Source organism: Protopterus annectens, chromosome 5.part0 (assembly GCF_019279795.1).
Source record: "Protopterus annectens isolate FY-2018-M chromosome 5.part0, PAN1.0, whole genome shotgun sequence".
Classification (NCBI taxonomy): Eukaryota; Metazoa; Chordata; order Ceratodontiformes; family Protopteridae; genus Protopterus; species Protopterus annectens.
The window spans coordinates 135,675,350-135,701,800 of record NC_056735.1 but is presented as its reverse complement, the minus strand read 5'-3'; the positions used below and the strand labels follow the sequence as shown (position 1 = coordinate 135,701,800).

Genomic DNA, 26,451 nt, shown 5'->3' with positions numbered 1-26,451 from the left:
CAAAGTAGTATGTAATGCATTTTATTCTATTAATAATATAACGAAAAGGCTGAATTCATGTGTAATTGCAAGTAGCTTTGAAACTGCAGTGTGGCTTGTAGCAAGTTGACCTCTGACCCTGGCAGCTGCCAGCTCAGCAAGTCTTAATGTTTATGCTTTCACAAGTGATTATCTGCTGGGTCAGAAAATTAAATATGTGAAATAATGAAATCTTCTGCTCTTTCCTGCTGGAATGATTTGGCCTTGTGTATGTGTTACTAAGATAACATGCAGCTGTTGGGAAAGTGTTACAGGGAACAAAGAAGTGTATTAAAAGACTGAATCTGCTATTGTATTCGAATTAGTCTGAAACCTTGAAGAATGTAACTTTACAGAAAGACATTATGTCTGACCAGGTGGATAGCAAGGCCGTATTGTTACCAGAGGAAAACTTTTTTAAATATACAGCATCAGCATTTATTTTTATGAATAAAAGACTGTAAGCTAAAGTAATATAGATGCCCTGTGACATACCACGTCAGTAAGGTGGGCACAACTTGAAAGTAAAGACTATAAAATTGTATACTTCCTGTTTCATGTCAGACTAAATTCTGTACTTGTACTTTTTTTGCCTCCTGGTGTACACTAGTAAACTTTTAAACCTGAACCTCCTGTGTATTAAACTTTTTATTTTATTTAACAAAAACAAACCATAGTAGCATTTTTTCATTGTTTTCATGCAGTATACATGTGTTCTTTTTAAAAGTTATCATTCATTCAAATATTACATGATTTGCTCAATTACTGCCTTTCCTTAAACCTCCATCCTCCTCCTGAACTTTATTCTGCATGTATTATTCACATAAATTTCATTTACTTGTATGTAATTTGCTCCTTCCCTTTTCTAAAGGTCCCCCATCTCCAGTTCTGTTATCTTCTTTACAATATTCAATACTTCAGTTACCAGTTACAGTTGGTTTGCATTTTAATTTCAATTTTTTCTGATCGATTTTTTTTTTGGCAGCCAAAGGCATTAAACTCAGTAAGGCCTTGTTTATGTCTAAGCAATTCGGATCCTATGTCCCAGATTAGAAGAATCATTACTTTAGTTACAACCATATATTTCTGAATATTTAAATATTTAAATTTCTAAAATATTTGTTAATTTCTCAAAAAAGCACATTCCCAACTACCTCTTTCCTAGCACACCTTCAGCATTTGCTATGAACCTTTGGAAAAATTCACAGAAGTCTGTCTAGAGTATAAAATACCTATGCAAGCACTTACAAGTAAAAATTGTAACCCTTTTTGGACATTGTTGCATACTTGGGAACCATACAAATGTCATCCCGTTTTTCCTCTATAAATTGCTTTTCCAGTCTCTCTTCCCAGTGTTTTCTAACCATCTCTGATTGATTCTTATAGTTGTTGTCCAGTATTTTATATGCTGTACTAATTATACATTTTTTAAACAGTAGCTTCTTTTCTGTACTCATCTAAAACTGTGTCATAGCTGGTGTTTCATTTAGCACTCTCATGTCCCTTTCTGTTTGTCTATACTCTGTTATCAGTCCGTAGTAGGGAAGGTGATCTCTAACTTGCAGTCCAAACATTTGCTTGGTCTCACACCCGTTTGTTACCTTTCCCTTTCTAGTTATTTGCTTTCAGTAAATTCCAGCCCCCTCTTGCCTAGTTTCTGTACCTCTGCTTGCAGTCATATTTATGAGGAAAATCTCCTTTCACAATTCCCACATTGGTTAATTTCTTAGACTGTTTTCTGCTACTTTATGATTATAATGTTCAGTGTAGTCATTGTTCTCATGAAGGACCTGTATCCAGAATCATGTTTTCCACATTTCTCAAACTCCCCGTTTCATCATTGTCCATTTCCACTTTGATTTACACCCTTAACCACATAACTCTGAAGTATCTATTCAAATCAGGTAATCCTAAACCACCATATTCTGTGAGGATATTCAACATTTCCAACTTAATTCTTTCCCTCTTCCCCTCCCGAATAAATTCCCTGTAAGTATCCTCCCCAGCTTCTCCTTTGGTTGCTATAAATATGCCTGGCCTGCATATAAAACTTAAAGGATTAAGAACATATTCACTGCATGTGTCTTATCATCCATATCCATAATCAGAAGCTTCCAGTTTATCAGTTTTAGTGTTATCCTTTCAGTCTCTTCCCACATATCGTAGCTGCCATAACAGAATTGTTTTTTAATCCACGCACCTAAATAAGTCATCTTATGTCTCGATAAATATGGAAATTGCTGAACCAATTCAAGTGAGGGTATATAGATTACTGGATTTTCTGGATTCACCAAGTACAAAGTAATATCTGCAACTAAAGCTAACTTTTCTTGAGTACCATACTAGTTAGGCTCTTGAATTTCTGAGTCCTTTATTTTCTTTGCCATTGTATGTAAATATAAAGCAAAGACGACTGAACTCCTTAGTAAAGGCAAAGCTGCCCTAAATTATAACATTGCCACCTCTACTTTCAGATTCATGAACTGTTTTACTAATTAAGTTTTATTGTCCTCTGGTCAGATAATAACATTTGATATGTATCAGAAACATGGCAGCTTACCATCTGCAGCAGTTTTTTTTAAGTACATTAGTTTAATTAAACTGAATTAGCATCACCTAGTAAAATAGAGGGCACTGATTTAGCTGTTACCCTCCACTCCGCACCACAAGTGTAATGCAGCCTAGCTGATAATAAACAACAGTAGGCCTGAGACCATCTGAATAAACAGTTCCTCGAAAGTGTAGGGAAACTTGATGAGGCTCTTAGAGTACACACTGGTGATTATGTGCTGGATCTTCAAACCATAAAGGCATAAAGCGTTTCACCACAAATATCTGCTGTGACATGTTCCTTATGTGTACTACGAGGACAGATGCTCTTAAAACATAAAAGAGAAACTTGAGAAAATTCTCACCAGGAGAATCCAGGGCCTCAAAGATCTTCCATACACAGATAGGCAAAAAGCCCTAGCCCTCTACTGTGCTTCATACAGACTCCTCAGAGGTGACCTCTGGCATACAAGGCGATCTCAGACCCCACTTTGATGGGACTGCTGAATATCTGCACATCAAGATCCACTTGAGTAACCCGCACGTGCGGCCTCAACCTGGTCTGTGACATCAGTAGGACTTGTTGGCAGGACAGATTTGTGTCCCAGAGGCTCCCCCATCTGTGGAATAGACTCCCTTTCCACGTCAAGCAGAGTACCTCTTTACCCCTTTTTAAGCCCAACATGGATAACTGGATGTGAAATAGAAAATACATCTTTGGTATTCCACCCGTGTCCCTGCTGGACAAGGGGCACTGGGTGCTAATTTGTCTATACATGGGCTAAACTCTTGGCTAGACTTATAAGGGCCTCTGAGCCAATATCTTAGTAACTTCCTGTGATCCTGTGAAAATGTTGAAGGATTAAAAAATAAATAAATAAAAGAGTTAGTTTTGCTCTGACTCTGACATCACTGAGTTGTCAGAATACCTCCATGAGGAATTTCAAATCTGCAGAGACATTAAGGACCCTGGGGGGGGGGGTTTGTCAAACACCACTAATGTGATGTGGTACCTAAACAAGCAGGCTGAACATGCTCTTGCCAGCTATGCAGATTTATCATGATAGTGTGGGACTGAAGACCTAGTTAGGTTTACACCTCTAATATCCCTGCATACTCTTAGCTGAGAATGTGGTGACAGACTATCGGAGCAGATCAGATAGCTATGAATTGGGCTTCAAAGAGTGGTAGCCCAGTATGTGTGGGTGGGGTGTGCAAAATATAGAGTTCATGTTAGATAACAATCACTAACTATAAGCATTTTTGTTCTAAACACCTATGGAAGAAAGCCAGAAAAGAGAATCCTCTTTTCATTTTGACATCCCATGGTATGGAGATCTTTATGCACCCCCATATACACCTTACTGATAAGGATGCAACAGAAAATCAGATCAGATGGGACCAGAGTTTTACTGGTGTCTTCTGTCTGGCTTAAGCAATTGTTTTCCCTTTTCGTGGCATGAAAGATACATTACACCTGCAGGATTGTACCCTTCTCACTCAAAATGAGGTCTTTGGTTTAGCCTGAAGGTTGGATGTGCAGAGTTTCATAACTTGATACCTTTCAATGACTTGCAGTCAGAGGAAGTGACTAACATCTTCAAGAAGCCAAAAAACTGAGATTTAGAAAGTTGTGTTTATCAAAATGGAAGATAATCATTTAAAGATGTCATCCCAGACAAGGTAATGAACTGCTTATTCTACAATATCTAGCAGAACTGCTAGGAAGACGACATGTCTTGTACTTCTTATAAGGTGCACCATTCAGCATGTCTCCTGTTGAACCCTCCATTGTTCTCCCATTCATTAGTCCAACAATTTCTGAAAGGGGGTGTTATACCTCAAAAAAGGATGGTACCCCATCCATTGGCTTGAAATTTGTCATAAAAAAACTAACCCTGGCTCATTTCGAGCAAAGTGCCACAGCAGCATTGAAATTCCTGTCCTAGAAAACTTATTCCTATTAGCTGTGATATCAGAAAGGTCATCATCAGAATTGCAAACCATTATGTGCAAGGAACCTTACACAGTTTTCCACATGGATAGAGTAGAATTAGCTCCTCGTTTATGCCAAAAGTGGTTTCTGAGTTGGCCTTCAACCAAACCGTCTCCTCTCTGCTTTCATTTCAAATCCACAGGAGAAGGGTGGAAAGGATAATGCATTTGTATGTCCTCATGCAGTTCATATATTTCATTGCCAGAACCAGGTGTAAGACAAGTAGACCAGTTCTTTGTCACCTTCATCCAGGTAAGACCAATAAGCCAGACTGTAAACAAATTCTCAGAGTAGCTAGCAAGTTGTAGTGCCTTCTGTTAAAGTCCTAGCAAGAAGTCTCAGGTGAGCTGTGATCAAACCTAGTGCACTACAGTATCTGCTACCATAGCAGCCTTCGCCAGGAATGTATCTTTTCATGACATTCATGAAGCACTGACTTGGACATATGTACATACGTACAAACTCTGCATTGTGGATGTGGAGTCAAAAATCAGGGCAGATTTTACCTTTGCCATTTTGCAGGGCATTGTGTGACCTCTGGCCGATGGGGTGTCCACAGTACTGCTGTGATACTTTTCCCATACATAAGGAATTGTACAGAATTAGTGATCCCTGTGATGAATTTATGTACAGTTGTGTTAGTAACTCTGCATGCCAGTAGATGTTCAAATAGAAGGATCACCACTGCAGAGCATCTCTCCCCACTTTTATTCCACTCACTCCCTTTTCTTGTCCAAATTAATGGAGGCTTTCATTTTCTTCTTGCTTATTAAATTATTACATATCTGGGGAGAGTTTGTCAGTGCTGCATAAATGCTATGAGAAAGTGAATACAAATACAGAGAAAAGGCCTCCCATAGGCTTTACACACCAGGGGCCAGGGGTATCTGTAGACAAGGTGCACTTTCAGAAGCTTTTTCAATAAAAAGAAAATTAAGTAATGGCATGAGCAGCTTCTCCTTTTAAACCATACATTGGACTGATGCCTGGGACAGAATAGTAGCTCAGATCATGGGGATGTTAACAAAAGCTCTGGAAGTCAAACCTGAGGGGTGAACATCCTCTTTTGACTAATTCCCATCAGTAATACTGTAGCAATGTCATCTGTATTGTTAAATTGAATTATTCACACAATGTTTTGTGCTCTGGCTAACATTCATACCATTTCAGGAGTTTATATTTGCACTAAGTACAGTGCACCTATAAGAGCCTGAGTCTGAGCTTGAAATTGAGCCTTATGGATCAGTGCTTTAGCCCAGTTAACAAAAAAAATTAAATACATAAAAGTAAATTAATAGTATATTTTTAGATTTCGTCTGTTTTTTAGCTGGCACCAGCACACTGAAAGACTACATTGTTAAGTTTGCTGTCTGTCATGTGTTGGCTACACCATGCCCACCTGCCCTACATGCAGGGTGTTTCTCCCATCATCCCTTTCTTTAGTATACTAACTACAGTTTTGCACCACTTTTGAGAGGAGGAGCAAACTTAACAAAATTTATTTTTACAAGTTAGCAACCAGTTAAACAGATTGAGCATAACACAGAAAAATCTGTGAAAATAATGGGTCAAAGTTGTATAGAAGGAAAGGGCAGCTGGGGTAGATGTCTCTGGAGCTAGCTTGTAGAGGATGCTAAACAATTTGACCACTTACAAGCTGTCAGGCTGTATTCTTTCAGAGGTAGCAATGAGTTATTACGTTGTTAGTAAATAACAATTGGTTACTGCCTTAAAATATGCCATTTTACAAGTTATAATTAAGTGACTGTAGTTGCATATCAACAGGAATGGAGTCAAACATTTTCTTACTCTGGGCTTCAGTATCATATGCTGCAGCTGTGGTTGTGGTATCTTAGCAAACACCTAGAATACACAGACCAGAACTGAAGTATTTTGTTCCACAGGCATTCAAACTTAGCAGCAGTCATTCTACGCAGTTATCTTCATTTTATCCCCTACATGTTTTTTTTTTTAATCTCCCATATTGTCTCCTACTTGTTTTAATTCATTAACGTGCTTCCCTCGGTTTAATAACACTTTTCATTTCACTTCCTTTGTTAACTACAAATTCCTGAGGCTTTCCTTTCAGTATTGTTTTAACCATGTAATTTAAGTACATCATCCCTGGGATTCAGTAAAATGCTCACCTCTCCTGCAAACTGTCCAACACTGGTTTGTCAGTTACTGCAGTGGCACGTGGATGCGATTCCATGACAGGCGTGGCCACAGTGAATGAAGCCTAGCTGTCAGCTAGTTACCATGCCTCTGAATTGTGTACTAGCACTGTCAGACATGCCTGTGCTAGTGTTCTCACTAGTGGCATTTACATTGTGTTAGCAAAAGCAGCTCCCCCACGCGTGTGCAAGCATACACACTGTCGCGGACATTTCCACACAGAAACTCACAAACCTACATCTGCTCATCAACAAACAAGCCCCCCCACACACACACACACACACATGATCACACTACGGGAAACACTCATCCATGCAGTAACTCACACACACACCAGACTCTATATTACCCACTTAACCCTCCCGTGGGACCACAAATGCAGATACACACAGACATAGACACATTTATGAGCCTACAGAATGCAAATACATGTCCACACAAACACAAACCCTCTCCCAGACACACACGCACATCCAGTCATCGGAGAACAAGACCTCCACACTTGATCACATTTACAGAAGTACTCAACTGTACACTTGTGCACACACACACACACACACACACACACACACACACACACACACACACACACACACACACACATCCCTACTTAACCCCACTAGTGAGACCACCCAGGCAGACACATATTCATGCAGCATCATTTGTGCCCCTACACAGTGCGCTTACGCACACACCCCTTTCTGAACTTATCTGCACCACAGGTGTTCTCATGGGAATGAATGGGTGACTGCCATGTTTTTACAGTGGTCATTTTTTCCTTCTAGAATAAAATTATACCCTGTCAAGCAAATTTGGAAAGAGAGAAATTTCTGGGGGCAGCACAAGTCTAGTTAGCATTGACCATTCCATCAGAATACTGCATTAGCATTTGGCTTTAACCATGAGGCTGCTGTCCACACGTATGCCCACATAAAGGGAAAACATCATCAGCAGAGCAATTTATAAATTATAAAGTCATAGCTTTATGTGGAAACCTTCCAAGTTAAGGCTTCTACTTTGTGCTACTCCTTTCTGAAGGCAAGGGCATATCTTTGATTTTTTATTTTTTTTAACTGCTTACAATACACAGGATCTTTTAAGGGGACATTGCATATAGAAATCCTGGTGTTCTATGCTGTACTTTTTTACTTTTGTGGTGGTAGTTATTACTAACTTTTAATCTGATGTTGTCAATCTTCATTTTATCATTGACAGATGGGTTTGGTTTTGGTATCGGAACCGACTCGGCCATTAATATAGCTCATGCCAGCCAAAAACTCTCGAGTTTCAGTTCTGCCTACAATCCCTCTCACTCTCTCTCTCTCTCTCTCTCTCAAGTACGTTAGATCTCATTTGCCACTTTCTGAAATGGTCACATTTAGCTCCTGCTCTCAAGTTTTAGTGGGTTTAGGTAAATTCTTTTTCTAAAAGTTACTTCTATCTCCTTTAATTTCTTTCTTACACTTAGTGCAATCTTTAAAGTATCACTGTCAATGTATTTTTCCCTTACACATTTGTGTATTTCCCACTATCATCGTTGATAGTTCCCCTCCCCTTTCTGTTGTAGTTCTTATCCCTTTCCCGTACATGCTTGTGTACTTCTCCGGCTATCATTGCTGATAGTCTTTTTCCACTATTCTCTCCTTCTACTTCTTTTTTTTTTTTTTTTTTTTTTTTTTTGTAAGAAAAAAAGATGTATATGAATCTTCTCTTTCCAGTTCTTTCTTTATCTGTAGTGTGAATATGTAAGAGGCTATTTTCTAGCCTGTTCTACTCTTGTGGACATAGCTGAGAAGGGTAAGGGCCCCCTCTGGCTTTAAAATATGCCAGAAATGCGGCCATAATATACCCTTGTCGGATTTTCATTCCCTCTGTGTATATTGTCTGAGCCCCCTCCATTTACAAGAAGACTACAGCATTTGTCATGCCTTTAGCCACCAAGCCCTTGTGGAAAGGCGAAATAAGCTCATTTTAAAAGATTTACTTCCCTCAACTTTTAGCGAAACCTTATCTTCTGTGGACAGAGCTAAAACAGGCATTTCATCTACTTTGTCCTCATCTTCAGTGGACAAAGGCAAGAAAAGAAGTCTGTCGATTGCGACCTCCCCGTCAGTTCCGAAAGCAAAAAAATTGAAACCCTCTGTTCCAAAAGGATCAACTGAACTGCAGGCCTCTGCAACTGACAAACCAGTGCTGACATCTGCTCTGGCACCGATTGTTATTTCAACTCCTTCAATGTCGAAGGTCTTGTTGCAGGAAATCACTACTGCTTCCCAGCCATGACCAGAGACGGGTCTATATTAGAACACTGAACGTTCAAAATTTTGAGTGTTCCAATATCGACCCGTTTTCAGCAAACGCTGAAAATATCGAAGAAACAGAAAACCAAAGTTTCTCCTAGGGAAAGAATTTGGTTGTCCGTTTCTGTTGCTTTGGTATTTTCAGTGCTGTGGTGGAAAGTTACGGGTCGCGTTCAGGTAAGTGTGCAATTGTGTGGACGTGAGGGTTAGGGCGGGTTAGGTGAATTAGGGTTAGGGTACGTGTGCGATTGTGTGGACATGAGGGTTAGGGAGGGGTATGTGAGTTAGGGTTAGGGCTCGGGTGAGATGACTGTGCGATAGTGATGGACCTTAGGGTTAGGGTTTGGGTTAAGGTAAGTGGATAGTTAGTGGTGTATGTATAGTTCAGTGTAGGATTAGGTGTAAGAGTTTAGGTGTATGTGTGTGGATTGCTGTTTGTTTGGTGTGCTTGTGTTGTGTGTGTGTTTTGGAACAGCAAATTTTTTCCCTAGGAAAAAATTTGCTGATGTTCATCGTGTTTCACTGTTGCAGTCATTACACTTGGGTTATCCTGCTGGCAGGCTACCCGCAGTTGGCCTGAATTCCAAAGTCCTGGTCCGGCGTCTGTTGCTGTCACCTCTTCCCTGACGTCAGTACACCAGGGGTATAAAAGATGCAGCCAACGCCATTTTCTTAAGTCTTTCTTGCCGCGTGGGGCCCGAAGCAAAAGCAGTTCGCAAGTGCCAGTCGGCCGACTCCTCAGATTTTCATAATTGAATTTCAGATCCGAAGTCTTCCCCATTGGGGAAACTTTTTTCTTGCTCCAGACCGATGTCAGAAAAAGTTAACAATTGTATTTCTTGTGGGAAGCAAATACCTCATAAGGATTTTCATTCTTACTGTATTCCTTGCCTAGGCCCTGATCACGACGTTGCTAGTTGTCAGTTTTGTGCTAGATTTAACCAATGCACTATAAAGCGTCGGTATGATTTTGCTTTTCATTACTTTGGCCGAAGGTTTAACTATATAATGCTGTCGGAACAACCGACGACCGGAATTCATAAAAAGTGCAAGGGTAAAGAAAAGGGCAGGCATCCGAGGTCCAAAACCGACAAAGCCTCTTCTAGGCCAGTTGCCGGTTCGCTGGTGCTCAGTGAGGTGCTTTCGCAGCCCCTGACTCCCGCTACCTCAGAGCCACAGGCCGCCTCTGACTCCCACATGGAGACAACTAGGCCTCTGGATACTCAAGGTATTGGCCCTTCGGAAATCAATCCCTCAGATGGGTCCAGAGCCGCTGAGCAAGCATTGGCTTCTGAGGGTGTTTTCAGACCTACACAACTTTATATAAAGCCTACTTCAGCATCCAAGACAAAGTCTAAAGCAGTTTTAAAGACAAGGAAACAAGTACAGCATTCTCCAGGACAGACTTCTATGCCTAAGAAACAGATGCTCAAAATGGCCGAAGACCTAATTACTTTGATCAGGGGTTCCCATTTCCCTCCTGAAAAGAGGCCTAGGCAAGATACTGAATATGATTCCTCTGATCATGTTTCCATTTCCTCTGATTCATCTTCAGAACAGGGATATTCTATTCCTCCCTATGAGGATTCTGATGCTGAAGATTCTATTCCTTCAGCTTCTCCTCCTGAGGATTACTCATTTGGGGAAACCCTGCATACCATGAGGGAGCATTTCCACTGGGAGAGCCAGAATTATTCAGATTCTAAGAAAAGGCTTAGAGACTTTCTGTTACTGCCTCAGCACAGACCTCTTGCAATTCCTCATGTTCTAGACATAGTAGATGATGTATTTTCAGAGTCCGGCCTGTCTCCAGACTCTTTACCGCCTGCACCTGTTAAGCCAGACAGATACTACAGGGTTCCAGATTCCCATAAATTTCTATATAAAAACCCTTCTGCTGACCCAGAAATTATCTCACAGGGTCCCAAAGGGACCAAGGCTGCTTCTGCTAAAAAGCCTGTCCCCTCAGATAGAGATTCTAGGGCTCTGGACAGATGGGGGAAAAAAGTCTACACTTCTGCTACCTTGGCTGTAAGGGCTTTAAATTGTCAGTTTTATATGCTCAAATATCAGCAATACTTAATGTCTTTGTTAAAACAAAAAATATTGACAAATTCTGAATGTTCTGAGAACAAAGAATTGCAGGATGTATTGCATGCAGCTGAACAAGTGGGAAAACATACTTTGCAATGTGGTTATGATTCACAGGAGGCCTCGTGCAGGGCCGCAGTTACAGGTTCTGTTATTAGAAGGCATGCTTGGTTAAAGGAACAGAATCTGCCTGCTCATGTTAAAGTAAAATTATTGGATGCTCCATTACAGCATGATACTTTGTTTGGTGTTAAGGCAGACGAGGTGTTGAAGAAAATGGAGGCTAAATCTAAATCTATGCAGACAGTAAAGGATTTCTTACAGGTACAGCCACCCAGATTTAGCAGGAACTTGCCTTCTAAGAATTGGTCCTTTCCAGTGGCAGAAAGACCAAAAAGAGGCAGATTCAAATGCCCTAGAGGCAGCCAACAGCCCCAGGACTCATACAGGCTCAAACAATGGGGTGCTTCTACCTCTAAAAGCAGAGAAGACAAGTCACAGCCTTATAGGAAACAGTCCCACTGACTTCCATCTGCAAATGCCAAGCACTTAACTTTTGGCAGCTCCCTTAGGGGGAAAGTTAGCACTTTTTTCAAAAAAATGGCACAGGATCACCCAGGACAAATGGGTCTTAAATATAGTCTCTCAGGGCCACAGGTTCAACTTTCACACCCTTCCAAAGGCAAAAGGTATGCCAGACCTGCCACACAATCAATGGGCAGAGGCACAAAAACAAGTTTCATCTCTCATGGACATGAGGGCTATTCAGCCAGTGCCACAAAAAGAGCAGGGACAAGGATTTTACTCAAGACTTTTCTTAGTACCAAGAAAGGACAAAGCCTGGAGACCAATTCTGGACCTGTCTATTCTAAACACTTTTTTGGACGTTCCAAAATTCAAAATGTTGACTCTGCAGCAGTTTCTGCCCATGCTGGCAAGAAGGCTTGGCTTGTAACTTTGGACCTCAAAGAGGCATACCTGCATGTCCCAATCAGACAATCTTGCAGAAGATACCTCAAATTCATAGCTGGCTCAATGCACTACCAATTCTCTGCACTGCCCTTTGGCTTATCTGCTGCGCCCAGGGTCTTCACAAAATGCCTGCACCAGTAATTGCATTTTGCAGACAGAGGAATTCAAATATTTCCCTACTTGGACGACTGCCTTATTCAAGCAGAGACCAAAGACATTCTACTAAAGCATCTGGCATTTGTAAAAAGATTGCTAATCTGCCTAGGGTACACAGTAAACGAAAAGAAATCAAAACTAGTACCCTCTCAAGAGATAATATTCCTGGGTGCAAGCTTAAATACAACTGCCCAGATGGCTTATCTCACACCAGACAAACAAAGGCAACTGACTTCTTACTTCGAAAACATGGCAACAAAGACCCAGTTATCTGCAAGAAAAATTCTGCAGGCTCTGGGCTACATGACATCCTGCATTCTACTAATTCCATATGCAAGACTGCATATGAGGAAACTACAATGGTATCTAAAAAGTGTTTGGACTCAACATTGCCACAGCCTGGAAACATTAATTACTCTCATTCCCTGCCTGCAACAGGAGTTTCGATGGTGGGCACAGGCTTGTCACTACAACAAGGGACAGCCATTCGCTTTACCCACAGCCAGGCAGACATTAACAACAGATGCATCAGATTATGCCTGGGGGGCACACATGGCAGGAAAATGTATTCAGGGCACATGGCCCACAAGCCAAATGCATCTTCATATCAATCAAAAAGAGATGCTAGCTGTACAGAATGCACTGATAGCCTTCAAGGACCTACTTCATCCAGGACAACTGCTGATAAAGACAAACAATACTACAGTCATGTGGTACATAAACAAGCAAGGAGGCACACATTCCTACCCCCTCTGCAGACAAGCCATGACTTTGTGGAACACAGCATTGACTTATTAAGTACACCTGCAAGCACAATTCCTGCCAGGAAGGACAAATACCTTGGGAGACTAACTAAGCAGAAACCTCATGGATCCTCACCGAGTGGAAACTAGATCCACAAATCTTCAGAATGATAACAGGGAAATGGGGATGCCCAGACATAGATCTATTTGCCTCCCCTCACAACTGCCAGCTACAAAGATTCTGTACTCGGACATCACGAGCAAGCATGGAAAGTGGACGCCCTTTCATTCAGCTGGAAAGCCCTCTCAGTATATGCTTTCCCTCCTCTGCCTCTCCTCCCCAAGGTACTCCTAAAGGTCAGACAAGTGAAGCCAAAAATGATCCTGATTGCTCCAGACTGGCCACGCCAGCACTGGTACCCAACCCTAAAGAGCTTGTATCAAGGCCCAGCCTGGACATTACCTCAAATTCCTCATTTGCTGACCCAACAAAACAATAAGATCCTACACAGCCAACTCAGAACCCTAAGTCTGGCTGCTTGGCGGATAATGTAACCATTCAGAACACACCTCTCTCTAAAGCAGTTATGGATGTTATTTTGGAGGCCAGGAGGCCCAGCGCCAGAAAATCTTATGCAGAAAAATGGAAGAAATTCTGTGCTTGGAACCAGGCACAAGGAATTGACATGTTTGTTCCAAATATTCCTCAGATTTTACAATACCTAACTGAGATGCTGGACAAAGGCCTATCCTTCTCATCAATTAAGATCCATGCCTCTGCCATTTCAGCTCATTACAATACGGACCCACTTATTTTCTCTCATCCACTGCTAAGGCAGTATCTCAGAGGGGCCAAAAACATAAGACCTCCAAGGAGAGCTCCAGTACCTGCATGGGACCTCAATTTGTCTTGGAAAATCTCACATTACCTCCTTTTCAGCCAGCCAGTACAGTGGAGATACAATACTTATCCTGGGAAACAGCTCTTCTCCTAGCAATAACTTCAGCAAGAAGAGTCTCAGAATTACAGGCACTAATGGCTGTGGAACCTTTTATTTTCCATCCGGACAGGGTTTCTCTAAGGACAAACCTAAGGTAGTGTCCAGTGTGGCCCTTAACCAAACCATACATTTACCTACCTTTTATCCAAACCCGCAGAATAAGGGGGAGAGATTTCTGCATTCTTTGGACATACACAGACAGCTACGCTTTTACTTGGACAAGACTAAAGCTTTCAGAAAGACTGAGCAACTCTTAGTGGCATATGCTGCAGGATCGCAAGGGAAAGCTATTTCAAAGCAGACTATTTCAAAATGGATAGGCCACTGCATTCATTTATGCTATTCACAACATGGCAAATCAGTGCCTAAGGGCATTAGGCCACATTCTACCAGAGCAGCAGCCACTTCAGCAGCCTTTCTCAGAGGAGTACCAACCAAGGACATTTTCGAGGCTGCTACCTGGACTTCAGTGCACACTTTCACAAAGCATACCACTTACCTCTTTACTCTAAATCCAGAGCAGGCTTTGCCACTGCAGTTCTGCAGGGCCTCATAGCCACTCCTAATTCTATTTAGGCCCAGCCACCCAACCTCAGCTTTGGGATTCAACCCAAGTGTAATGACTGCAACAGTGAAACACGATGAACATAGTACAGTTGTGTACCTACCATAAATGTAGATGTTCGAGTGTATTCACTGTTGCAGCCCAGGTTACCCTCCCACCATCCCCCTTTCATTGCTAGGACTTATCTGTACTTCTCTATTCTATACATCCTATGTGGTGTATTTGCTTGTAGATGAAGTTTATGTGCATGCTTTTTTATGATCAGAATTTTTTAGCCTACCATTTTTGGGGGCAAAAAAAACTAAAGAAAATGGCGTTGACTGCATCTTTTATACCCCTGGTGCACTGACGTCAGGGAAGAGGCGACAACAACCGACACAGGACCAGGACTTTGGAATTCAGGCCGACTGCGGGTAGCCTGCCAGCAGGATAACCCAAGTGTAATGACTGCAACAGTGAATACACTCGAACATCTACATTTATGGTAGGTACACAACTGTACTTTCTGTATGTTCAATGTTTGAAATTTTCAATTAATAGGGTTCGATATTAGAACACTCGAAATTTTGAAAGTTCGGTGTTCTAATATAGACCCCCAAGGACATATTGCCTGGAACTACCTATCACCTTCTATTGATTCTTTTGCTGGGGAACTCCAAGAAGTTTTTGTGCAGAGGCCCAAGTCCCCTTCTACTTCATCGGTCTACTCCACCAAAAGTTTTTCTGAATTTGATGTGGAGAGGCTAGAGGACTTTCAGGCCCAGTTTCATTTATAACCCCCTCGGGTCTTGGCACCGAAACATCCTTTACCCCATTAACAACTCCTCCTCTAACTTCCTCTGAGGTCTTAGAGTCATCTGTTCCAGATATCCCAGCCTTGACTGTACAGGCTCCAGAGTTATTCGTTTCTTCAGAACCAGTAGTTACCCTGAGCTCTTCATTGGCTACGGAACCAGAGCACTCCTGGAACCGTAGCTACCTTGTTGGTTCCAGGGGGCAGGTCTCGACTCCAGGTTTTTTGGAGCTGTCCCTGTTCCTCTGAGCTTTGGCTGGAGTTAGTTTGACACTGGCTTCTCTCTTGAGGGTCGGTTCTTCGGAGTGGGGAGTGACTCTAGTCCCCAGACAGTCTATCTTGGTTCCGGGCTCCCTTCTCTCTTTTGGGGGGGTGACCTTTGAGGCTATGGAGAGGGCCCTCTCACTTACAGTGACTCAGCCAGCACCTTTCCCCTCGGAACAGGTACCCCCTCCCCCTAGCTCAATTATTCCTCCCACCTCTCCACTGGGACGGCGGGTGCTGAAGTCTCAGATTTCTCAGGCCCACCTTCTGTCATCTTCTGATACCTCCTCAGAGTATCCCCCTGAGGAGGTCCCTCAGAAGAAGAAGAAGCGCAAGAGGAAGCACTTGGATTCCCCCCAGGAATCAGTTATAGAGAACACAGATTTTCATGAAGGACAGGTGTCCCCATGGTCACCTCCTGCAGATGTCTCATTTGGAGACATCTTAGACATTTTAAAACAGAAGGGTGGCTGGAAGTCCCAGAACCCTTCCTCTGAGGAATCTGTTTATCTGCAGACTTTCGGCTCCCACCCATCTACCTCTTTGGTGACCCCCACCCGCTGATGAACTCATTCAGTTGCTTTCATAGTGGGTGTGGAAGGCTCCAGACACCATCAAGCCCATCCCTAAAAGACCTGATAAAATACTATCTGCCCCTGAGGATAAGCAGTTATAGGCCAAGGGATTACATGTGGATGCCATCGTCATAGTGGCCACTACTAAAAAGGAAATTGCTGAGGTCCTCTGTCCATCCACCAAACAGGGAGTGTTGGGCTATGGGTGGATTTGGGAAGCGACTCTGCACTTCTTCAACCTTCACTATAAGGTCCTTGAACTTATTGGCACATTTCACCAGACTCCCAGTGGGATTTGATTAAGGAATTGTAGGACACCCTGGTGGGAGCTGAAGCTGAGGGAGTTCAAGAGAAAGTGGTTTTCCAGCTAGCCAGCCTGGGAGTCTGTGTCTAATTTGTCCATGAGGCTAATTGCACATATAGCCGAAGGGACTTCCAGAGCAGCAGTTACAGCTGTAGCCATAAGGAGACACACCTGGATGCATTTATATGACTTTGCAGAACCATTCAATTCTTCTTTCATCAATGCTGCTTTTGATGGAATATCCTTGTTTGGCCCTAAAGTGAAAGAGACTTTATCCAAGTGTGAGAAGGATGTTAAGACCCTTTCTGCTGTTGGCGTATGTTTCTCCACCCCCACAAAGGTCATTTTCTAGGAACCAGAGGAGTGTTGGAAAAATGTGGTTGAAAAAAATCCCAAGGGCCTTTCCAAGACACACATGGAGAGAGTTCCCCCAGGGGCAGAGGGGGGGCAAAACAGAAGATGCTATCCTTGTGGCTAAGGTGGTCCGCAAACCAGGGCTTTAGGGATTCCTTCCCAGGGAAGCCCTTTCAGCACTCCTGAAGGAAGGCCTGATTGTCTTCCTCTGGAGGAAGTCGGGGGACGCCTGGCTAAATATAACAGATCCTTGGGTGCAACAGTTCATATCCAGAGGCTATATCATTCCCTTTTCTCATCCTCCCCCTGTACACAAGAAAATCCCTGATGTTACCCAATCAGAGGGATTCAGCAGTGCAAGAAATTCAAAAACTGCTGGACAAAAGAGTCACCCAAGAAGTCTTGCCAGACCAGGAAGGATCCGGAACCTATTCAAGATTCTTTTTAGTGTCAAAAAAAGACAGGGGACTGGAGACCGATTTTGGATCTCAGTTTGCTGAACAATTCGGTTTGGCAAACAAAGTTCCGGATGGACATGGTACAGTCAGTTCTTCCCTTTCTGAAGAAAGACAGCTGGATGTGCTCAATAAATCTCCAGGATGTATATTACCACACAAAAATGGACAAATGCTCCAGGAAATTCCTCCACTTCTGGCTGGTCGCCAGTCATTACCAGTTCAGAGTACTGCCTTTTGGTCTCACCACAGCCCCCAGGGTGTTCACCAAATGCATGGCAGTAGTAGCAGCTCACTTGAGATTGCAAGGATTCTGGGTGTTTCCATACTTGGACGACTGACTCATAATCGCTTTGACCAGGCATCCATTAATAGCAACCAGAGATTACACTCTTGATGTCTGCGCCCATCTGGGGATTATGAGAAATATCAGCAAATCACATTTAATGCCAATGCAAATTTTAAAATTCATAGGTGCTGTAATAAATACTCAAACAGCTATAGCATCCCTTCCTCCAGAAAGACTTCAGAGAATAATGGTACCGGTTCAAAAGATACTCCGCCGAAAGAGGGTTCCTGCCCGACTAGTTTTGCAAGCTGTAGGGTCGGTAGCAGCATCAATAACTCTAGTATCTTTAGCCAGGTTTCATATCAGAATTCTGCAATGACTACTAACTTCCCAGTGGTCTATCTTTCACCAACCCTTGTCGGACCTAATCCTGATCACCAGTTGTTGCAAGATGGATCTTCTTTGGTGGATACACACTGAACAAGTCCTCAATGGATGTCCCTTTGTTCTTCCAGAGCCCACGGCCACACAAGACACCTCCCAGATGGGGTGGGGGAGGACATTATCTGGGCGACAGTCCAAGGCACTTGGTCCCCATTAGAGGCCAACCTGCACATCAGTGTCCTGGAGCTAAGAGTGGTACTTCTTCCATTGCAGGTCTTTCATACAGCTCTTCCTCAGGGGGACCATTGCAATTCAGACAGACAATATGTCAGTGGCTTGGTACATCAACAAACAGGGAGGAACCAAGTCTTACCCCCGTTTGTCGAGAAGCCCTCAGAGTGTGGCAGTGGGTGATCTCTTCCAAACTCTTTCTAATAGCAGTGCACATTCTGAGGAGTTCCAGTGTGATTGCAGACAAGCTGAGCAGATGCATCCTTCAGCCTCACGAATGGTCTCTCAATCCAGAAGTGATAAAAATGATCTTCTGTCATTGGGGTCAACCATGCTGCAACCTGTTTGCTTCTCCCCTAAACAACAAGTGCAGCATTTATTTTGCCCTGAATCCCCCTCTTGAGAACTCACCCAGAGACACTGTCCTCCACAGTTGGGACTCCCAGTCTTCTGTATGCCTTTCTACCAATTCCTCTAATTCCAAAATTTTTACAGAAAACGCTCAGGTTGAAAAGCACAGTAATCCTCATTGCACCCTTTTGGCTTTGACAGATTTGGTTTACCTTCCTTTGGCTTTATCTGATTTGACAACCTTGGACTCTGGACCTGGTTCCAGAACTTCTGTCACATACAGATGGTCTTGTTTACCCAGGCATTCTGAAACTCCGGCTGACAGAGTGGTTCCTCCAATTCCATTAGTTGCCAGGTGTCCTAATATTTCCTGTCTGGTACACCACATTTTGTTGTCTGCTCATAAACCTTCCACTCAAAAACTGTACTCTAGTGGGGCAGCCACGGTGGTGCAGCAGTTAGCGTTGCCGCCTCACAGTAAGAGGTTCTCTGGTTCAATCTTCGGCTGGGGTGCCTTCTGTGCAGAGTCTGCATGTCCTCCCTGTGGTCATGTGGGATTCCTCCGGGTGCTCTGGTTTCCACCCACATCCCAAAGACATACAGTAGGTGGACTGGACACTCTAAATTGGCCCTAGGTGTGTGTGTGTGTGTGTGTGTGTGTGTGTGTGTGTGCGCCTTCTGTGGAAGGCTGGGCGCCGGGCTGGCAACTCAACACTGTAAAACTCCACTGCCAGTCATGAGCAGACAAGTGATCCACTGTGGCGACCCCTAACTGGGAAAAGACGAAAGAAGAAGTAAATGGAAGAAATTTACCATTTAGGCCCATGAAAAACAAATAAACCCCTTTTCAGCTTCTATAGAGCATATCTTAGACTTTTTAGCCTCTCTTTTCAATGCTAGAGCTTCCCCTTCCACCATCAGATTACAGTTAGCTGCAATTTCTAATTTTCACAATGGTATAGAAGAACATTCTTTAGCCAATCATAAACTTTATAAATCATTCCTAAGAGGCACACTTTTGTTAAAAAAACCCTTTCAAAGATCCCACTCTTCCTTGGGATCTGAACTTAGTGTTACAGGCTGTGATGCATTCTCCCTTTGATCCCTCTGCACAATGTGACCTGAAGTTTTTATCTTGGAAGACAGTTTCTGGTAGCCATTACCTCCACCAGAAGGGTTTCCGAGATCCAGGCATTGTCTGAACCCCCTTATCTGATTTTTCACAAGGAGTAGTCTCTTTACAAACAAACTCCTCCTTTCTACCCAAGGTAGTATTAGAGGCTAACATCAATTACACCATTAATCTACCGGTTTTCTTCACAAATTACTCCAACAAAGGGGAACATGCCTTACATTTATTTGATGTTCATAGACAATTGTGTTTCTATCTTCAGAGAACAAAAGACATTCGAAAATCATATCAACTGTTTGTTTCCCTTTCCAGTGCAAAGTTGGGTAAGGCAGTCAACAAGGTAACTCTGGCTGAAGGACTGCATTTCATTTATTTATAATAAGAATAAATTAACAATGCCTAAGCCTGTGAAAGCACAATCTACAAGATCTATAGCCACCTCAGCAGTTTTCCAGTCTAGAGCTTCAATGGATGATATATGTGCAGCAGCTACTTGGGCTTCTCCCCTTACCTTGATTATTCATTACAAATTGGACTGTACGGGAAGATCATCCTTTGGCTTGGTGGTGCTCAGGAATATCCTTCCATGAGACCACCCAGGATTTTAGGTAGCTAGGGACTCTATCCCATCTGTCAAGGATAAAATGAAGATTGACAACATCAGATAAAGACGTTATGTACTTTAACGTTCCATCTGTGTTGTCTATCTTCATTTATCTTTGACTTCCCTCCCACCATCCCCCATGCTCAAAAGATTTTTTGGTGGATTGGATCATACATCTTTAAGTATTATGTTTATTCAAGCACAGTAGATATGGCTTCCTTCTATAAATGTAAATATAATATATATATATATATATATATATATATATATATATATATATATATATATGTTTATAAATGCTTTTCTGCAAACTCGATCAGAGGAAATGGAGAGAAAGGGATTGTGGGTAGAGGTGAATCTTGAGAGTTTTTGGGTGCCGCGACCTGTAGTGATGGCCGAGTCATTTCCGATATCAGAATAAAACCCATCTGTCAAGGATAAAATGAAGACAGATGACACAGATGGAACTTTATGGTAAGTACATACAGTGGATATAAAAAGTGTACACACCCCTGTTAAAATGCCATTTTTTTTGTGATATAAACAAATGACTACTAGCTCTGAGAGTCTTTGGGCAGACTATCTGAAATCCAGTTACACTTTCTGATTTTTTTTTTATCATGCTGAAAACACACCACAGTGAGCATTTTCTTTTGCTGCTGCAAAATATGCTTAAATCAGATTTTTGAAAACAACAGGAATCATATTCCTTCTTGGGTCAGACTGTTTCTGTCTCTGCCATTGTTTTTTTTTTCATTGTGAAATTACAAAAGTAAAATAGTTGTGTAATTCCCAAAGGCTATGTGTGTGTCTGGTCCCATGTGAGGAAAAGAAAGCTGCTGTAAATAACAGTGCACTTTAGAAGAGCTGTGAATTCCAAGAAACACCATGGGGTTATGACCCTAATAGGTGGAGAAAGAACAAGCGTGTCAGGTATCTTAAAATGCGGTGGGCAAGTTTATGTAAGGATAAGTTTGGCAGATTGCTCAAGAAAGTATCAGAAAATGTAATTCACTGTTGGCATGGTGTGTGCAAAGAAATCATAATAGGGTGGGAATGCTACAGAGGGGGAGTTTACAGCTAAGTCATGCTTTATATATATATATATATATATATATATATATATATATATATGTATATATATATATATATATATAATGTATAATCAGTGTAAAGATGAATTGCTAGAGAGAAAAGTGCACTGCTGGGAAAATAAAATGTTAGAAAGTATTTGTCCTTTTAAAGAGATGGCAGCACAGGGTGAGGGGCAGGTAGTTATATCAGTTATATGTTGTTTCATTTGTTCTGAATTTGTTTAGAAACTCTGGAACTGCAGCCTTGGAGAACACACATACCTAACAAACTGCTTTGTGATGTCTAATTTTTTAGTACATCATTGCAGCTTGTTTATCTAATGTAATAGTGATACTACAAGAAACAAGCAGGCTTTCCAAAGTCACATTTCATGGGTATTGTATTAAATGTCCCTAAGCTATTATTAAAGCAGAAGTAATACTTCCTTAAATAGCTTCATCCATATTTCCTCTACAAAGTACTCCATGCCTTAGAATTTGTTGCTGGAAATGGTGATGATTACTTATGCTTTCTTATACTTGCTTTGGAAGTATGACTTGGCTGGTATATGATCCAGGAGCTTCACTGAGGGCTTACTGCTTTTTTTAGTTTTCTGAGGATTTTAATTGGTTTTAAATGAACCACTTCATTAAACTGGCATTGCTTTCTCTGTCTGCATATTACAATAATAATTTCATATCCTGATTGGTCCTGCATCACTTTTTATTAGAAGCAGCACATAGATTAATAGGTAATTACTACGCTAGCTACCCCCAATGGCCATTTTAAGCCTAGTCTACTTCTCTTCCAAAGTGAGATTCATACTCTGTACCTTGTGTCTGTAAGGTAAATACCTTAATGATTATAACAGCCCCCATCACACGTTAAAAGATAAACACTACACCCATTTCTTCAACTGTTTAAAACTTCTGTTGAAATAAAATTAAACATGCATCAAGTGTACTGTATTCTTGACTGACTTGTGTTAAGGGATGGCTGGTAAGGATGCTTTATATTATAGGACTGACTAATTTTTTTCCTGCCATTTCTTTAGTAACTGCATTTAGGGATACTCTTTTTTCTGTTGGTCTTCAAGGCTATGTATATGAAATTCCTCATATACCTTCATTTTTCAGCTACCACCTGGAATGTGAATTATTCTGGGATGCTGTCTTGAGAGCCACTTTTCTCCAACCCTGTTCTAGAGTAGGGCATGCTTTGCTCTCTTCCACCAAAAAACTGCTGAGAACCTGGTGCTCTGTTGGCAGATTATCATGTATGCTGTGTGGGAAAGTGGTTGTGTTTGCAAAAGCTCATTGTTTGCCATCTTTGGATTTACTGTCACAGAGCACTGCTGAAGAATGGATTATATTTACCCATAATCAGTAGATTAGACTTTGTCAATATTTGAAGGGAAGAAACATTGCCACTGTAAAACATAACATATGAAACTCCTAAAACTATCATTGAGCTCATTAACTTGTTTATTTTAAATGCACAAGTCCTAAGGGATGGTTTCTTCTCTTTTGCAGTCTCTTCTTGGAAGCTCAACTGGCCTGTGGTCTCCTACCATTCCTTTTCATGATTCAATCTGGTCCAACAGTGCTGACAGTGGACTTCCTTTTGCCACTTCATCTGCTGCAAGCACCCTCTCCACCAGTGAACTAGCAGGGAGTGAAAACCCTATGGGTAACAGGGTTGAAGATATCTGCAGAAGAATCTGGAGTCCAACTGTTAGAAGGAGGAGCTCTAATCCTTGGTTCAGCGCATCAAACTTCCCCCTTGAAAAGTAAATACCACAGCGACAAAAGCAAAAACAATTTGAACAAAAGTGTATCACAGGAAAACAGACTTTTTAAAACTAGCAAGCATTTTTATCACCACCTCAAATAACTCCCAGTGTTTAAACTACAATTAGCAAAATCTGTTATGAAGTCATTTCTGTGAATATGGGTCGCACAAACTTGATGTTACTGCTGCAACAAGTCAGTTTGCTGTTAAAGTATTTTGAGTGATTGGGTAATTGACTGGAGAAGCTTGTTTTATTTTTTTTTTTCAAATATAGGATCTTTGCCATAAACCATTATTTTGTAAGGAGAAGGGGGAATTCATTGTATGGCAGACTGTTGTGTTTTATGCTGTTCTTGAAACTGCAACATTGGAGATGGTTTATAAAAATGGGAGAAATGATTTTCCAGCATTATGTTCTCAACTTTATTTTTATTTTCATTCAAAGCACTTAGTTATATACCATTGGGAACAATGGCAAGGGGAACAGGGAGTTCTTGTTGCATTTATGTAGCAATGTTATCCATTTTCCAGACAATAAAGCTGACTGTGGGTAAAAGTTTTCATCTCTCTAAAAGCTGCATCCCAACCTTTTTATATGCTGTTTGCATTTTGAAAGGTGCAAAATTCCATTCATTTTAAATGTTCAGAACTGAAGGGTTCAGGATTAATTTTGCAAAGGTTAAAATACGATCCCTTTTGCATTTCTTATTCAGATACAACTCAAGTTGTACTTCAAGACAAATAAAAGTTTTTCTAAAAACATTCTTGCAGCCTACTTTATTTTTATGTGAAACTCAGAAATGAAGTATTAAATGTCTAACTTATGTGGGGTTTAAGTTAGTTTGTTTTTTATTAAACTGGAAAAGGCCCAAGTCATGTGACATGTATTTTTTGTCATGGAAAATCAGGTTCAGTTATTCATATTTGTAAAAAGCAATCTGACAGAGAGCAGTCTTCTACAGGAATATATTTAGACTTCATTTTTCCAGCTACAGTTTACTTGACGTCATGCGATTAAGGCAAACTGTAAGTGTCACACCTTAGGAACTTGCACATCTAAATTTTGAGTTTAGCTATGCATGTACTGCATGAGGGACATGTAACAGATGCATTTTAGGTAGCATGTGCATTACCTGAAGTACATGAGCCTACTTTTAAATTTACAAAATTGCATCAGTCATGTCTCCCATCAAAGTAGGCTTACTGCATTACTTACATGAAGGATGTGTCTGTCATGTATAGCGCTTAAAACAGACTCCTTTTTAAACGTACTCAGTCGTAGAGAATCAAAGAGGACTGTGCATCACGGCACAGGCATCCAAGGGTATACTCAGCATCACCGTGTGGGGTAGACCTCTCATATTGCATGGTGCCTGGCTGTGTATGAATGCGCACTTCATGCAAAGATCACTAGAGTTAATGGCACTGAAAAAGAACTTCAGTACAAAATAAATTATGACTACAAAAAGCAGTCCAGCAATTCCAGAAACTTTTATAAATGCACTAAAATCATTTTTGGATGCACAAGCATAACTGCACGTAACACACATAAAGGTCATGACAATTCCCCTTCAGAAGTTAATGGTAGCTTTTATTGCAGTTGTACTTTAAGTAGATTTTCTGTTCTTTCTACAGAACACATGCATAGGCCCATAGACTGTGACTCATGAGACCCAGGTTCATGTAGCTGGACTAGAAACCATGGGAGCTAACCGGAGGTGCATTAATTGAGCAGCTGACATCAGTTATCCATCTTAAGAAGAGTGTGAGTTTTCTACTGCTGTGAAATCCTGCAGTGGAGGCTGGAATGAGAAGTTCCAACAGATGTAAATGTTACAAGCAATAACAGCAGCTTCCGTTCTCCTTGGCTCAGTGTAAACTAGACAGGGTTTCAACTCATCGGGTACACTTTCTCATTGTGCAACTCTCTGACTGCTGTGCTGCATTGAGAGGCAGTGCTAGCATAGTTTGTGCAGTTGTACTGATTCAAAGATTTTTTAGCTTTTCCTTTATGGTTGTACACCTCTGGCTTTAGTATGTTTAACATGGTATGTGTGGCTTGCCTCCCTGTGAAAACGCACTCTTGCCCAGTTGAAAGTTTGTGATTTCTTTCTCCCTACTGAAGCTTTAATCCCTTTTTTCTTTACAAGATGTGGGGAGCCATAGTAGGAGGTGGCAGTCACTCAGTGGTGATATGCATGGAACTCTTTGGGGTGTGCCTGCAGCAACACAGAACACTCACTGTCCTGGGAGTATGGCAGTTCTTGATAAATAAGTATGATACAATAATAACTGGAAAACACCAAGACAACTTAAAAAAAAACACAAACCCACAGTCAGAACACTGTTACAGCAAAACTTTCAGGTAAACATACTTTCTCATTGCTAAAAACAGTATGCAATACATACACCACATTTAAATAAGAGCAAATAAGCATCATGTGACTACAGCCAACAAATCACATAACACACACAACTTTTAAAAAGACATACTTATAAAACTTCTATAGGTTTTGCTGTTGTATTTTCACTAAAACAGGTTTAATGCTTACTAAATTAAGGCCAGCCGGTGAGTCTGCACATTGCCTAATAATCCATTCATACTCTTTATTTTCAAGATGGTTATTTAAATCACCTCCTCTTGTCCCTTTTTGTATACTATCTATTACCCTGAATCTAAAAGAATGATCTATACCTTTGGATATAATGTGCTAGGATAATGCATTTTTACCATTATTTCTCCGTATGTCTTACTTGTGCTCTATAATGTGCTCCTTCAGTTTTCCAGTGATGGAAAAGGCAAAATAGGAATGAAATGTGGAATATTTGGATGTATGGCATGCAGTTGTAATGATATTGTCATGCAAGATAGTGACAGGTTTGTTCATCTGGTATCTAATAAGCAGTTTAATTTTTACTGTATGGCTACTTGTAATAGTGTGAATGTGGTCTATCTTGCCACCTGCGAAAAATGTGCATCATTTTATGTAGGAAGGACTGTTAGAGAATTTAAGGAGCGCATTACAGAGCACAAGTCAGACATCCGGAGAAATAATGTAACAGTGTTCTGACTGTGGATTTATGTTTTTTTTTTAAGTTGTCTTGGTGTTCTCCAGTTACCATTGTATCATACTTATTTATCAAGAACTGCCGTACTCCCAGGACAGTGAGTGTCTTTTTAAAAGTTTTAATTAAGTGTTATGTGATTTGTTGGCTGTGGTCACATGATGCTCATTTGCTCTTATTTGAATGAGGTGTATGTATTGTATACTGTTTTTAGCAT

At 41.2% G+C, this 26,451-nt stretch overlaps 1 protein-coding gene across 2 annotated transcripts in view; it reads left to right on the top strand.

Annotated features, from left to right (window-relative positions):
• The window catches only part of TMEM131 (transmembrane protein 131), a 3,850,119-nt gene extending 3,826,189 nt beyond the window's left edge, over window positions 1-23,930 (top strand). For both annotated transcript variants that reach the window (XM_044072169.1, XM_044072168.1), the window contains exon 41: window positions 22,910-23,930. In XM_044072169.1, coding sequence (XP_043928104.1) covers window positions 22,910-23,170 — 261 coding nt within the window. In that variant the 3' untranslated portion in view covers window positions 23,171-23,930. The remainder of the gene's footprint in view (window positions 1-22,909) is intronic.
• Window positions 23,931-26,451: the final 2,521 nt, after the last annotated feature.